The 16,849-nt window shown below is 40.0% G+C and overlaps 1 protein-coding gene across 1 annotated transcript in view; it reads left to right on the forward strand.

Moving 5' to 3' along the window:
- Nucleotides 1-15,765, forward strand: part of rps6ka2 (ribosomal protein S6 kinase, polypeptide 2) — a 41,120-nt gene extending 25,355 nt beyond the window's left edge. Inside the window, exons 12-21 of the mRNA XM_072677615.1 lie at nucleotides 876-978; nucleotides 2,490-2,620; nucleotides 4,834-4,959; nucleotides 5,177-5,266; nucleotides 5,907-6,065; nucleotides 6,894-7,055; nucleotides 8,388-8,464; nucleotides 10,002-10,119; nucleotides 10,224-10,361; nucleotides 12,541-15,765. Coding sequence (XP_072533716.1) covers nucleotides 876-978; nucleotides 2,490-2,620; nucleotides 4,834-4,959; nucleotides 5,177-5,266; nucleotides 5,907-6,065; nucleotides 6,894-7,055; nucleotides 8,388-8,464; nucleotides 10,002-10,119; nucleotides 10,224-10,361; nucleotides 12,541-12,666 — 1,230 coding nt within the window. The 3' untranslated portion in view covers nucleotides 12,667-15,765. The remainder of the gene's footprint in view (nucleotides 1-875; nucleotides 979-2,489; nucleotides 2,621-4,833; nucleotides 4,960-5,176; nucleotides 5,267-5,906; nucleotides 6,066-6,893; nucleotides 7,056-8,387; nucleotides 8,465-10,001; nucleotides 10,120-10,223; nucleotides 10,362-12,540) is intronic.
- Nucleotides 15,766-16,849: the final 1,084 nt, after the last annotated feature.

Raw genomic sequence — 16,849 nt, forward strand, 5'->3', positions numbered from 1 at the left:
GTTTTTATTTTTGTTTTCTATGTGACAGTCTGCACTTTCCCCCGTCATTTTCTACCTTTGAGCTACTTTTCTTCTCCGGCTTCGAAATTGCCTTTTTAACCCTTAAAACTTCAGCTGCTCATGTTGAACTTGTTGAAAATGGTGAGTCACTGTGGCCACTTTAAGCCCTGCAGCCTTCCACCAAGTCAGCACTGTGCAGACCAGAGTCTTCAAGGGCACTAGATTTACAAGTGTGCATTTAGAGCAGACTCTTGTGATTGTACTTGATTTATATCCCCTCAGTCTGATTGGTTCTATTCTGCAGTACAAGGATTTGCTGATGAGTCCAAATAGCATTGTAAGAGCTCTTAAAGGGCCAAACTAAGAAATGGACCGCAAGTGTCAGTTTGGCCTGAGCCAAAAATGTGTTTTACACAGGCTTATAGCTAACACTAACTACATTTAATGAACAAGTAAATGTGCATTCATTAAAAAAAAAATGCAGAAGCATAGCATTCCTAGCACACCTTATTTCTACTGTCTGGCAGCTAGCAGTTCACTTTAGGTAGCCTTCTTGGTAACACTAATTGAAGGGTGATTTTAGTGTAATGGGCTGTAATGAAAAATTGCTGAGGTCAAACTGTTTGACCTGAGATGATAAAGAGGGGCACTCTGTATGTTTTCTCCTAGATAACGCAAGCACAAGTCGATTTGTTTTTACAGAAATTAAACAGTAGATAATGTTTTGATAATCGTGTTGTAATATTTTCCAGTCAGGTCATGTTAACTGAGACGTACACCTGTAGTAGGTCGACCGATCAGACTACACCTTAAAAGACAGTGGAGATCTTTTTTGGAATTTTTACAATTTCTGTTTGTGTCTTGTCATATAACAGAAATTGTACAGAAAAGAAATCAAACCTCCCTTCAAACCAGCAGTGGGCAGACCAGAGGACACCTTCCATTTTGACCCTGAATTCACCTCCCGCACACCAACAGGTAACTGCTTCTAAAGTGCAGCAGTGAAATTACTTGCAGTGAACTGTGCACAGTAAAGCTTTGTCAGCCTTGTGAGCATAAGAACAAAAATAGCTATATTTTACTCAGACAAAACAACATGATTAATGTATGTCAGTTTATTTATATTTTCATGTAGTGCTAGTTGAGCCTAAATCAGCCCATTTTAAAGCTAAACAGTAGCTGGGTTGTAATCCCATCCTATTATTTTTGAATATTGCAATAATTTAAGTGCAGACATTATGAAAACCTTACGTTTTCACTCATGTGCCACTTTTTATTACTTTTTCTATCCGTTGAACTAATATTTTTAGTTTTTGTACAGTTGTTCTAGTCTATTATTAGTTTGAAAAATATAAAAAAAAAACAATAGAGAAGACGATTAAATTAACGACACATGCTCCGAACACCTGAAATTATGTAGATCTTCAGGTAAAGAATGCTGGGGTTCATTCAAAAGAACTCTGGTGCAGGAGATCTGCTCTCTGTTACAGAGTAAACGGACAAGCTTTCACTGATATATAATATATATATATATATATATATATATATATATATATATATATATATATATATATATATATATATATATATATTATAAAGACTTACCTAGTTTGTCACATTCATAACATTGACAAATTGTGGTGTATCTATACACCGTAAATGAATATCCGAATTGTGAAGATTTGTCTTCATTTGCTCTGAAAGGTTACATGATATGATATGCAAATTGCCTCACTGGTATTAAGCTCTGTGACATCTTGTAAGTCACTATGATTCCAAATGCCATTTCCATAGTTCTGCAACTGGCCAGTCCCATTTTCTTCTTATTTACTAAATGAGCATTTATGCTGATTACATCTCTTAATATTTGATCATCTATTCATGCCCTTTTATATGAATCGATTTTCATTTCCTTGCAAGCCTGTTTACAGGATAAAGCCTTATAAAGAAATCTTCAAAAGAACAGGCAGAAGCAGGCACATGGGGTTGGTAGCCCACTGAGTTAAAATACCATGAAGCCCTTCTCAAAGGACTCTAAAATAGGAAAATGCCTTTCTGTACTTGACAGTTCTTATCGTGTAGAAAAGCTGTAAGTAATGCATCAGTTTAAGGCTTTTTTAATTGCTTTATTTCTAGAAACTTTGCAGCACTCACTCCACCGTCTAGACCTGGAGTTTGATGTTATTTACCCTGACGTAACAGACTAATAACAGGAGCGCACCGGTCATAGTTTTGCATGCTTTCAAAGCCAGCAGCCAGTCATGCTTTCAAAGCCAGAGCCTTCAGGCCGGATCTGTACAGTGAGAATGACCTTCTACAAAGTCAATTTATACCACTCACAACAGATCAATTGTGAGTTTCCGTCCATAGAGAGTCTGTGTCCTAGTTGTCTTTTTAAGTGTTAATATATATATGTGTGTGTGTGTGTGTGTGTGTGTGTGTGTGTGTGTGTGTGTGTGTGTGTGTGTGTGTGTGCGCTCTGCCTACAGACTCACCCGGCGTTCCTCCCAGTGCTAACGCCCATCAGCTTTTCAGAGGCTTCAGCTTTGTGGCCACTAACCTGAGGCCAGAGCAGTCGATAGCAGATACCAGGCAGAACTCAGTCAACCCCATTGTACAGGTGAGCTCGACTATATCCGCTTAGACAAATCTACCACACCCTGACTGAAAATGTGGAAAATAAACTATTTTTATTTCAGTTATTCCCAATCCTGGTTTTGGAGATCCCCAACATAGCTATTTTTATATCGTGGTTTATCTGCTCTAACGTGTTACTCTAGCTTATTCCATCTAATCAGCTAATTAACAAGTCTGTTGAGCTCCAGGTGGTTGGGATAGAGCAGAAAAACACTGCCGTGTAAAGGGCAGGGAGATTCCAGGACCAGGGTCCTTTGGATTCACTTGATTCATGAACATATGGACTGGTGCACGTCATTCGTTGATGTTTAGCAACTATTTGAGAGAGACATGTCCCTTGTTTTTTTTTTTGTGAATAACCACACAAAATGACTTGAAAGGCTAACATGACAATGCAATATGCCGCACAGATCATTAAGTGATTGAGTGGGTTGAGGAGTTAGGACGCTCAGATAATGCCGTGGACAACAAATTGAGATGTGGAAATATAGGGACAGTATGGATGAGACTGCTGAGCTACACAAATGCTGCAGAGAAAAACTTGTGTCTGAGAGAGCGAAGTTGAAGGTGGTGTGTGTAACAGAAAGGAGATATGAGAACCTCTGAAATGTCTGCCATGTTTGGACTCGTAGCTGGCTTTCTAGGCTTAGATAAGTTAGTCAGCATGCTAAGAACCACAGCGTGGACCGTGTTCCAGCTAACTAAGGCTTAAATCACACATGTGTAGAGGATAAAGCTTCATGTCTGAGAGCATGAAGTCAAGTGACTTCAAGAGATTTCCTTCTGTTTTTTTATATAAATTTTTTTGGAGTGACTCCTTGAATATGAAAACAACAAGCACTTGTTGACTGATAGTGTAATCTTTTTGCAAACTACATCAACATTTAAAAGTTAGCATTACATTCATAGCGCACATTATGTCACTGTCATGATTTTGCATATTTCTGTTTCCAAGGAATGCACAGTGATGTAAAGCGGCATGCATTTTTAACTAGAAGTGCTCTTGTACTTTTTCCATCTACAAAAACATCACATTATAGTTTTCTGGCAATGTGCAGAAGCATGCAGAAGGCTAGCAAAAAAGTACCTTATCTAGCCTATTGCAGAATCATCATATGTGGATTATTGTTTAATATTTAAGCCTTAAACAAATGAAACAAATGTTCAATATGTGTTACTGTACTAGCCTACTGTACCACATTTTGGCAGTGCTATGTGAAATATGTTTGCAGGAGGTCAGCATCTAGCTAATATGCAGCTATGACATTTATTTACCTGCTAAATAAACCTAAATAGTTTATAACAGCAGATTATGAGATTATTTATGCCTTTACTTTAATGAAAAGACCTATTAACCTTCACCTTTATTCGCAGTATTAATTGGTGCAACCTTCATCTTCAGTCACTAAAGAAGTGTTTTTGAGTCTGACCTTGAGCTGGCATTGCAGAGGCAGCCTTTTCAGACCTTATTCCTCAGAGACTCACCTATGCATGCCTCAGGAAAAAAGGAGTAAGACAAGGGAGAAAAAAACAGACTCCTATTGCATAAGCTGATCTGATTCTGCCAAATGTATCCTACCTAGGGGAGTAAATCCACTGAAGTATCTAGGTGGAGTGAAGGCTATTGATTTGGAAGAACACATGGATCTTGGGATGACTGACGGGGCCAGATGTTCTGATCTGTCTGAACAACTGACATCATGCTGAAGTCATCTATATCCTTCTACTGAACACACACAACATGAGGCAGTTAAAACCCTGCCATGAATCCATATCGATTTTTAGACCCACCGGATTGCTCGTTGGATTCCCCTAGAAACAGCTGCATGCTCTGTACATTATTTGTTCCTTTCCTCCATAGAAAGGGGATTTCATTGCATGCTTGCATTTCTCCATACTGTGACTCAGTGTGAAGCAAGGGATATGCTTGGAATTGAATGTTTATAGGAAACGGAGGACCATATCTTCCAAGGGAATTAAAAAAGAGTGCAAAAATCCTTCTGAAAATATGGAAGGATTTAGAAGCTTTTTCCAGTCTGTAGCTTCAAGATTATGATGCTTGCTAATGTGAAAATGCCATGTCTCAGGCTTCATGGAAGTGAATTGCCCATATAAGCAGGGTTTTTTTTTTTTTTTGTTCAGACAGTAAGACATGCTTCTTGTCTAAGTGCTTTCCCGTTTCGTGCTTTGTTTCAGCAACTCCACGGCAGCAACATCCATTTCACTGACGGCTATGAAATAAAGGAGGACATCGGCGTCGGCTCATATTCAGTCTGCAAACGCTGCATTCATCGAATCACCAGTGTGGAATATGCAGTTAAAGTAAGAGAATTTGGACTTCTTCTTGCTGTGATCCTCTCATTTTTGGCAGAATAGTCTAACTTCAGCTGAGAAGAACTCGAAATAGGATTAAATGGCATTAATAACTTTCTTTCAGTGGCACTTTTCATACATTTTCTCACATACAAGTTGCTGCCACTACTGTCATTTTCTGGAAGCATTTTCTGAAGCGCTGTGACACGTTTTGGCTTTATTTCAGATCATTGACAAAGCTAAAAAGGACCCGTCCGAGGAGATCGAAATCCTTCTGCGATATGGACAGCACCCAAACATCATCACCCTGAAAGATGTGAGTAAAAAAAAAACATAATAATAATTATTATTATTATATTATGCACTCTAGATTTTGTACTCCTGTGGCTAAATACAAATGTATTAAATACATAATTGTCTTATTTCAGGTTTATTTAAAAAAAAAAAAACTTTTACTACTCATAATTACTTCCAGTTGCACAAATTAGAGAATGAAGGATGTTGATTCTATTGCAGTGAATGCACAGATAATTAAATGTTCTGAAATACGTTGAACCTGCATTGCCATTTTGTTATTTTATGTTCCTTCTGTTTTTTATATTAAAGAACAGAAGTTGAATAAAGTTGATTCCAAACTTTTCAATTTTTGAGTGGATACTGTATGTGCCTATGCACATAAGGAGGTACTTGCTGCATTTTCTCTCACTGTGCTGAAATGCTTTTTCTAACTTAAGCAAATCAGTATGACTCAATTACTCAATAGTCATTAACCTCAGGAGCCTTCTCCTCTCTACGCTACCTAAATTACACTGTGACTGACCCTCATTTTTAAAATGCTGTTTTAGTTGCGTAAGCCCTTTACTCTGCTGCCTGGAGTCTTGCCCTGAGTGCTGTGCTGCAGTGAGCCAGAGGGAGAGAGAGAGTGAGAGAGCACTGTGTTGTGTGTTGTCCCGCAGGTCTATGATGATGGGAAATTTGTGTACCTGGTGATGGAGCTGATGCGAGGAGGGGAACTGCTGGACCGAATCCTACGTCAGAAAGGCTTCTCAGAGCGAGAGGCTTCAGCCGTGCTGTGCACGATCACAAAGACCGTGGAATATCTACACTCACAGGGGGTCTGTTCTCTCTTCTTTTTTTCAATGCCAAACACCCCCACACACGTTAGAATCAGACTTTATCAGCCTGTTTTAGATTACACAGTAGCCCCCAATTTATAGCAGTAGCCCATATATGTATATATATATATTTTTTTATTTTATTAATTAATAAAATAATTATTCATCTTTAATTATTCTCAGCACTGCAGTGACACTGACTTCATGTTTGTGTGTGTTGTGCTGGTATGAGTGAATCAGACACAGCAGTGCTGCTGGAGTGTTTAAACACTGTGTCTATTCACTGTTCACTCTATCAAACGCTCTAGTTGGTCCACCTTGTAGATGTAAAGTCAGAGACAGAAGGTCATCCGTTGCTGCGCAATTTGTGATAGTCCTTCATCTGGGGTCACAGGACGCTGCCCATGGGTCACTGCCCACAGGACGCTGTTGGCTGAATATTTCTGACTTTTCTCAGTGTTTAAAAACTGCACTGCTGTGTCTGATCCATCTCTAGTAGTGCAACACACTCCAACAAAATCCCCCTTGTCAGTCAGTGCTGAGTATAATTCATCACCCAAATACTACCTGCTCTACGGTGGTCCGGTGGGGTCCTGACCATTGAAGAACAAAGTATGCAGAGAAACGGATGGACAACAGTCCATATATAGGCTCAAATACTTGGTTCATCAGTGACCTTTCATTAGTGCAGTACATCAGTACATATCCCTGCTTTGCTGCATTTATTCAGTAAACAGCTGGTGAAGTATTAAAAACCCTGTGCATTTGCATATGTTGCATCATATTGTTTCATTTTATTGCCATTGCTGTGGCTTTGTTCCTGTCAAGGTCGTACATCGAGACCTAAAGCCTAGCAATATCCTGTATGTGGATGAGACGGGAGACCCAGAGTCCATCAGGATCTGCGACTTCGGCTTTGCCAAACAACTGCGAGCTGAAAACGGCCTCCTCATGACCCCCTGCTACACTGCTAACTTTGTGGCACCAGAGGTATTGAACCATTCTCAGTTCTTTCTAGCACTGCTATTTCTTGTGGGTGTCTAACAGAATCTTTATGTAAGAGCCAGAAGGAAGGTATAAACATTTGAGTCCAAAAAAAGCAGAAAACAACTCGAATCAACATGTCACAATATACTTCAAGTAGAGCTGTTCATTCATTCAACATCATTATTACCAGAACAATATTGGCTAATATTAGTTATCTACAGTGGAAGTGAGTTCCAGGATGCTGTAGAACAACTCAAAATATATACATATCAAATACATTTCCAGCTTAACATTTACTGTACTATATAAGGTTCCATTTCGTGTAACAAAAAAAAAAACATTCCAATCTAAACAAGCTGTGTTAGTTGTGTACAATTTTTTTTAGAATGGAGTGCTCAAAAAGGAGAATTTGTAAGTGGCGTAAAACACAGCTGTGTCCTGATTCAAAAGAAAATCCTGTAATAACAAAACAGTGCTGTAAAACGTAAAATGCAAAATTTCTAAACTCATTGGAATAAAGGAATTAGGAGGTCAACAGCCATGACCTATTATTTATGCCCCACAAATTTACATACAGCCAACCCACTAGCATATACCTTTTGACACTGTAAAATGCAGTTGTTTGTACTGAAAAGCAGCAGATCACCTGTGATTCAGGCCACAGCTTGTTCTGTGGCAGTGTCCACAGAAGCAGAGATCAAACTCTGCATGCAACGAAGTGAAAGCAGAGCAGGTATTTGTGCTAGGCTAACAGCTAAGGCCAACCGCTTTAAACTATTTTTTTCTCTCCAGTGTCTGCTTCCTTGAAAACAGCTTAGACTACCTCAGTTGACTACCAAATTGGAGCTGAACACACATTAGAGGGGATTTTTAATTTTTTTTTATCAGTAAGACCTGAGAAAGCCAAATCCAGTAAAGCAAGTGGGCGCAAAGCTAAAAGCTAACAGGCTACAATTTCTTCAGAAAATAAAACTCACACTGTGCTGAAAGCAAGCAACAAGAGGACCTCAACACTAAGTTGTTTTTGTTAGTTATGACTATTCTATTCTGTGCAGCGTCTGTGATACATTGTGATAAAAACCAGAGCATCTTTTTTTTTTTTTTTTAAATAACAGGGTTGTAATAGTTTGTAATACACTTTCGGAAAATATTGAGATAAAAGCCCACCATCACACAACAGTAACTCATTAGTTGATAATTAACATCTCTTGTTAAGATTGTTTGCTTCAGTCAAAAGGAATAATAGCAGAAACATGATACCACTGAATGCAGCTGTAACTGCCATTATGCAGTGCCATGCTGTGAAGTGACGCAAATAGCCTGTGTGTTCTGCAGGTTCTGAAGAAGCAGGGATACGATGCTGCTTGTGACATCTGGAGTCTGGGAATCTTGCTGTATACCATGCTTGCAGGGTGAGTAACTGGTTTTACACACCTGTTAACACATACTATTTCTTCTCCTAAAGTAAATGTACTGGATTGAACAGAATTTTAATAACAGTTGAACAGTGCTGACAGTAAATGTAGTAAATATTACCCCGTGTTTAAATATATTTATCTGATAAGTAATGTCTTCTACCAGGTCTATCTAAAATGTAAAAACAATAATGACATTAAAAAAAGTTTAAAATAATTAAATCAGCTACTGTAATGCTTCAATTTATGCATTTCCTGTACATTGGTTGCAGTACAGTATTGATCCCCATTGCAGACTCTGAGAAGTGCATTGTAAGGTTACTTATCTTGTTCACGGTGCCACAGGATTTAGTGTCCTCCCTCATTAGCTCATGGTTAAGTCCTTCTTGAGCTGAGTCAGTGAATCAGCACCAGGAAAAACACACTAAGCCTTACTGTATTGTGGCCCTCAGAGTAGAATGCTATTAGAAATGGATACAAAAATGTAAAATATAATATGACTGTCTATCTGAATAAGTGTTTCAGTCATTAGGAGGGGCATTGGATTTGTGTTTCAATCAAAGACAGAGGGCCATTGGATTGTTGGCAATCCTAGTACCAAGTACAAGAAAGACATGATAGTAAAAATGCAATAAGGGTATGAAAGCAGTCGTGAAGACAGACATGCAAACAGTGGCACATAGTTCATAGCCAGCTAAGTGTCACTACCTGACTGTTTTCACAAACTCACATACATATATTTATATTAAATGACCTATAGAAGATTGACCCAACTTATTATCTAGAGAGATTACTTAACACAAATCTTGAATGGGGCTTTTGCACTCGCTGATAAACATTCATGTTTGGACACACATTTTGGGCTGCTTGTAGTGAGCAGGATTTATGAAACTCAAGCCGGCACCCAGTAGAAGGGGTGTCCACATACTTTTGTTCATGTATTTATTGTACTACAGAACTTTTATGCAATGCTGGAATACTGTGTGTACTTAAAATATGTGAATTTTCATCATCATAGCGCAGACATTTTGAAATATGCTCTCACGTCAACAGCTTCAGGCTTTGTGGGAGTGACTCGGCCTCAAAACCATTTGTGCAACACCTGTCCATACTTTAGCTAAAATCTGCCGCTGACCCATCTTCCTAGTGAAAACACTAGCTTTCTCCTGCCTGCTGACGCTCATGCGAGGACACATTTCTGCGGCAGGCGGGATTATAGGGTGAGCCCGGGTCAAATCAGCGGTCAGCACACGGTGTAACTGTGCTATCGGGAATCGAGCCACGCTCAACAATTTAATGTTCCTGCCTGTTTGTTGAGCTTTAAATCTCTGTAATCAGGACATCTGAAAAGCTGCATTTCATCCCGTTCAACCTGGCCACATGTGGTGACTAAAAATAGCAGCTAGGAAATGGGCTTAAAAAAAACATAGAGAAATAATGTGTTTTCTGTGATCTCGCTCACCTTGTTTCACCAGAAAGACTCTAGAAAATGTGCTTTCACACTCTCAACCTTTCGCACACTCTCTCCTGGCAGATTCACACCCTTTGCCAACGGACCTGATGACACCCCGGAGGAAATCTTGGCTCGAATAGGCAGTGGCAAATATGTCCTGTCTGGGGGCAACTGGGATACGGTGTCTGACGCTGCTAAGGTTAGAGCACTTTTTTTCCCCGAGAGAGAACGCTCTGGACTGCTGGTGCGTTTCATTGTTGTATTGATCTCCTGAAATGTCGTCTGTAAACTCTGTTCTCACAGGACATTGTGACTAAAATGCTTCACGTCGACCCTCATCAGCGACTGACCGCCCCTCTTGTCCTCCGCCACCCATGGATCGTAAATCGAGACCAGTTATCTCAGAGTCATCTCGTTCGTCAGGACGCGCAGCTGGTCAAGGTAAATCTCTTGCTGGCTGCCCACTGCTGCAAGTTATATCTTCATACCAACCTTTTTCTTGCATTGCAAGGTGTCAAAGTCATGCCTGCAGGTCCACAATCCAGCAGAGGTTATTTTCTCTCTGCTAACACCACAATTTATAACTCATAGAGTATTAGCTGCTGAGCTGAATCAGATGTGTTAAATGCAAAACCCTGCAGTGCTGTGGCCTTTCAGGACTAGAGTCAGACACACCTATCGTCCTCTGTAATGTGACAAGGAGCAATATCGCCACCAGCTGAGTGTCTGAAAAAATGGCATCGGTGTTCAAGAGTCTCGGGTAGAGTCCTAAGCCGCATGTGAGCTGGATTAGTTTTAGCAGGTGAGGTTGTGTAATGTTCAGAATGTAATGGATGAATCATATGGATCATGAGTGGTGTAATTACTGTGGGGTAGGGAGGGTTGCACTTGGGGCTCATCTTTACTAAAAGAAAGATCCAGTTATTTAACAACATTCCTCACCAGTTATCTTCCAACAGTCCTTTATGATAAGATATATATTACATGTAACTATAAAATCTCAAAAGGATCTAAATGATTCCATTATAATGCCTTTTATTATGATACATTTTTATGAAAAAACATACACCATACGTTATACACCCAATCCCCCATAACACAGGATTTCATATATAGAGCAAGCTTATGTAGTCATAGAGAATTAAGTCATCAAAGGTCTTATATTCTCTTCTCCAACCTCCAAGTGGCGACCCATTAACATCCACCCCAGATCTCTACCGCACATAAATCCTACTCCCCAAAGGTTTTAAGACAGACTGCATGCATTCCAGCTATTGACCATCAGAACAGTGTTAAGGAAAGAGTTGGCCCAAGCAGGACCAGTTTGTGCAACATTGGAACACAATACAATACACACTACAGAAAGTGTACATGTTCAACATAAATTTGCAAATGTTACATGTACCACAACAGTACAGTACAATAAATAGATATGTATAAATGGATAAATATGACCGACATGAGGCACAGCAAACCGACAGGACAGTGCAGCGCTGACACAGCACTCGTTACTGAATGCGTGTGGTGGGGATAAGGATAAGGTGCAGAGGTATGTAACATGCTATGACATATAGGTATATGCAATCAGCTTATACACAGCAGTTACTGAGTACTTGTGTAGTACAGTATCTTAGCACCAGTCTTTTCACGTAAAGTGTGCTTTATTTGACTAAATATTTTAAATAAACAGAGTAAACATAAACCTACAGAATAATATAGTGCATTTAAAGGAAATAAGGGTTCTTTGTCAGCCCGGTGGTCAGTTCCAATCACTGTTTGCAGTGGTGGTGGTCAGTTGCAATCACACCCTAATTTAACCCTTCTGTCAATTACCAGGATTAGTTGTCTCATAATACCTATAACCTTTACATTTACATTTACGGCATTTAGCAGACGCTCTTATCCAGAGCGACTTACAAAGTGCTTTGCTATTTACCCAAGAAAGAAACCTTAGCTAGTTAGAATAGACTAATAATTCAAAAATACCTCTAAGCTTAGACATTACTAAACACAATACAATAAGTATTATTGTATAGTACTCAATTCGCCCGAGTACTCTCGGAAGAGGTGGGTCTTTGTGTTTGAAGACAGCAAGCGACTCGGCCGTTCGGACACCCAGGGGAAGCTCGTTCCACCACTTGCGTTTCTCCACCTGTGCCAGGACAGAAAAGCCTGGACGCTTGTCTTCCGCGGATTTTGAGGGATGGCGGGTCGAGTCGAGCCGTACTTGAAGCTCGAAGGGCTCTTGGTGCAGACCAAAATTGTAGAGTCCTGTGGCTAGCATTAGATGCTAGCTGGTGGAAAACAGTATATATTTTTGTTAATTGAAAGTGATTTTCATTAATTTCTCACTAAATTCCATAACCTCCAAGTTACACCAGGGTATGACCACATTTATATAACACCCCTACCACCACCAGTGACCACATAGTTACATTGGAACAGCTTTAGCCCAGATTTTCAGTTGTTCTTGTGGGACAGACAGCCCTCTTTGTAACTATACCAACACAACACACATGTTACCATGTTTAATCTGAAGATTAGCATTGAGGTTGTTTCAGGGTAAGAGTGCCTGATTGAGTGGATGAGTTCTTCACCAATGTGTTGTTTCACTTCCTAGGGGGCCATGGCTGCCACATACTCTGCTCTCAACCGAACGCCACAGGCTCCAAAGCTTGAGCCAGTCCTCGCTTCCGGTCTGGCTCAGAGGAGAGGCATGAAGAGACTGACGTCCACGTGCCTGTAGCTCATCCACAAACGGCGTCCCCTACGAGCTGTGAAGACATCAGAGTGCCTGGCCTTGGAGGGGGAAGCAGGCAGATCACCCGAGCAGAAAGCACCGCAAATGACCACTGAGACTGAGCAACAGCAGAATCTCACATCAGACACCACACGACCAGCTTCTGAAAGCTCGGAGGCAAGCAGCTGCTGAAATTAATTTCCGAGGCCATTAACATGTGGTCTAGAGCTCCTGCTGGATTTCCTTATGTCACTGCTGTCAGGTGTAGCTGAAGGAAAGGTGCTTGTGCCTTTTGCACTGTAGTAATGGAGCAAGAAGTGTTCGATCTTGTCACTAACCAAGAAGGCAAACCCCACCACCTGCACTTGGTTGGTCAGAAACTTCGTCTGTAAAGGCAATTATTGCCCACCACACATTATATGAGCCACAAAGAATTGCTCGGGTGAAATTACCCTCGATTGAAGGGTGTCCCTGTACACGTGTTGTCTGTCTTGGTTAGCAAGACTTCTGAGTATATTTGTCCACAGAACCGGCTGGTATGTCGCTGGCTCATGTTGCTGTTCTGTTTAGTATGATCTGGTGAACCGAAAGAAGTAGTCGTGGGGCAGCATGACTGCAGCACTGAAACGCACCAACATACTAACACTGGACGAGAGAAGCAGATATACCAGCATTACTGACCTTTTTGGATTAAAATCGATGCATGCAATGAGAGAGTTCATGACTGGGAAGGGAAATGTTGTACATAATTCTGACTCTGCTGCAGGAAGCACAATGAACATTTTGGACTGAAAACTTTTAAAAGTTTTGAAATGTGGTTTACCCTTATTCTGCAATTCTCTTCCTCTAACGTGGCTTCTTCATCAACCGTTTTCCTTACGCTGTTTTCTGTTGTCTTCTCCAAAAAGAGTTGAAAAATCATATTCATCTGCTTTATCACTTACCTCAGATACAGTTGATCAGCCAAGACGTTTGATGTTGCTAACAAGCACCGACTGTCACCAGTCATGTCTGTTCTGTTTAGTTCGTGTAACATTAGATGGTGGAAAACAGTGTTTATTCTTGTTAATTGAAAATGATTTTCATTCATTTCGCACTAAATCCAACAAGCTCCAAGTTACACCAGTGTCTGGCCACATCTTTAACTGCCCCCCCAACCCCGCCAATGACCACATAGAGCTCACATTGGGCAGCCAATCGTGTCTCTGCAAGTACCTAAAGTATTATTTTTGAATATTTAGTAAAACAGCATATATAGAAAATTAGAACCACATGATCAACCTGATTTGCAAAAGTGGTTCCAATGGGTAGCCAAAATGAGATTGGTGGTGGTTCAAGTCCACTGTTTGTTAGCAATGTTAGCCTAGCATGTCTCATTCTAAACTAAAGAAGCAAATTTCAGATACCAAACATGACTTGGCTAATTGACCGTATCTAGGGTATGTAATGCTGCATCTGATTTTTTTTTTTACCAAACTAATTCTTCAAGCCATGTAGGAATCATTTACGGTGGTTGCTTTATGTAAAAAAAAGGGGAAAAAGATGCTTTAATTTGTGTTACTATTTATATCTTCTTCTCTATTTGGTTTTATTTATTTATTTATTTATTGATCATAGAATTTCAGTCCAGTTAGGTAAATAGTGTTTTGCTTTATTTTATTATGTCATTTATTTATTCATTCCTATTTATTGATAGTTCTTTTGTATAAGGTATTATTAAATCATGTTTTTCATATTTGTTTTTTTAAGTGCACTTCATAAGGTTTTGTTTGGTGGGAAAGGGTGTAAGTAAGTGCCACAGCTCTGCACTAAACCTTTGCTGACCATTTTTGATAAACGCTATGAAGATTATGCAGACAGCGAGTGTGAGGTAGATCTGCTCATTGTCCTGTAACAGTAGAGAATCTAGAACATGGACGACGGCATGGCCTTGAATATTACTGTTAGATGCCCTGTACAGTACCGTACAGTACAGTGCAGTAGATGTCATTTCAGTTTTGAGGCCAGTTGAGAGAAGTCCCATGAGATATATATGCTATTTGTCCAAACATTTGTAAACCCCTGCTTATACATCATTTTCTTTAACATGGTATAAATAGAGTCTTTCTGCTTCTGATCTTCAGGGATGGCATTGTCTTTTCCTTTTGTAACATTGCTGTAAGGATTTGATTGCATTCAGCCACAGGAGCATTAGAGAGGTCAGGTGGAATCAGTTGGATCAGGTTCAGGTCTCTCCAGCTCATCCCAAAAGTACTGGATGCAGCTCAATCACTGTAAAGAGCAGTTCCACTTCATGGAACTTCATGGAGCTTTATACCATCCTAGCCAACGCTTGGCATTGGGCATGGTGCGCCATTAAGCAGCTGAATTCAGTTATTAGATAAATTAGTTATGTGCTATGCTAGACATGAAAAAGCTCTTTTACTGCAATTATTTATGCACTACTTTTTTCAGATTGCACATCCAACATCAAGATTACTGTACAGACTGTTTCACTGAATTCATTTTATGTAACATAAGGCAAAGTCATACGTCGCCCTTGGCCTTATGCTTCTGAAAAAAACAGAAAACAGAAAGCTTTAATGACACAACATGGTGATGTCAAATCTTTTCCCCTTCTCTTTCAATATGTGGTATATTGAAACTCTTTTCTTGGACCTTACTCTGCACTTTTTGCAGTCTGTGAAAACAAGCTTCTTGAAGGGGTGCAACTAAAAAAATAAACACAATGATTTTGTATAATTGAAATATAGCAGTCACAGTCAACATAAAAACCGGGAATATTTTTGTACCACATAGAAACTCCTTATAGAAACAAGCATCAGAATGAGATTCTGCTCTGTGGTGTTCTTCTCACTATGTGGCTTGTTTTTTTTCATGGAGGTGAAATTGCTCCAGATTTGTTCTCCTGAGTGAAGGCTGCCCACATGTTGGAGCACTAACCTGCAAACTTAACCCAGTGGAGTAACATTGTGTATCAGGTACAGAAAATTCAACACCTTCCAATGATTTCAAGCAGCAAAGCTCACAGGACTGCTTAGAGAACTATTTTGCTTTGTATTGGCTTGCATGCCAAACTTTTGTGAATAAAAACGCATTGAGAAATCTGCTGTATCTGAGTTTGTTGTGAGTGGATACTGATTTTAATTGAACGTGATTCATATCTACTGTCCTAGCAAAGCCTACTGACACACCTACTGACCAGTACCGGTAACAAAATGGGTCTGTCTGATGAACCGACAGAAAGATTAATAATACAGCTGAGAGCTGATATGCGTGTCAGGGTTCAGAGTTACATAAGGTTTTAATTTCTCGCAAATTACGAGTATGTAGACTGCGTCATGCTGAATAATCCCAGTAAATCCCAGGTTTTAGCGCGTCAGGTAGGGCCGTTCCTCTGTGCTCTGTCTCCCTCTACAGGCGCGGTTCGGCGCAGCCTCAGTCAAAAGAGTCAGAGATATGTGGCCCTGAAGAAACGGAGGAACCGCTGCCTAATATATCACCACTGTCCAATGAAAATCATCTCCAAAATAGTTTACAGGAGAAAGCAAAAAAGTCAATGTAAAATAAATGTTTATTCCAAGTCATTTAGAGCGTTTCTATTGGTCAATTCATCCACACAATAAATGATAAACGTTTTTCTTTTTTTTTTTTTTCGGAGAAAAAATGTCTTTCGTTTTTCCAATTTTCTAGTTTTTGTTTTCTGCTCCTCACAAAAATAAAAGCACTTTACTTTATGCTATTAATTCCTCTTTTCAGACGTTTCCATTTTTGCGTCTTGTAAAGACTACACCATCAGAGTGGGAGACAACACGACGCCTAGTGGTTGGTCAGTGAAATTGCGCGTCACTGCGATGAGAATCAAAAGACGTTTGCAAATAAGTTTAAAATACTGTAGGCTGCACTTTCGCAAATCAGTTACACGAGACCTCGAGAACCCACATGAAACTGCACTGATCAGGTCTTTCGCATTATGCAGTTATGTTATTATGCAAGCCACTTTTGTTAGGGCAATCATGCTGCAGTGGTTCTTATCTCAGGTCCTGAGGACCCCCTGCCCTGCATGCTCAGGGTGCGTCGCTCCTCCACCACTGCCTGGTTCAAATGTTCAGCTTCTTATTAAGCAGCTGCAGCAGTTATTAGGCTAAGGGGTCCCTAAGAACAGGGTTGAGAACCACATATGTCCACA

Source organism: Salminus brasiliensis, chromosome 4 (genome assembly GCF_030463535.1).
Source record: "Salminus brasiliensis chromosome 4, fSalBra1.hap2, whole genome shotgun sequence".
NCBI lineage: Eukaryota > Metazoa > Chordata > Actinopteri > Characiformes > Bryconidae > Salminus > Salminus brasiliensis.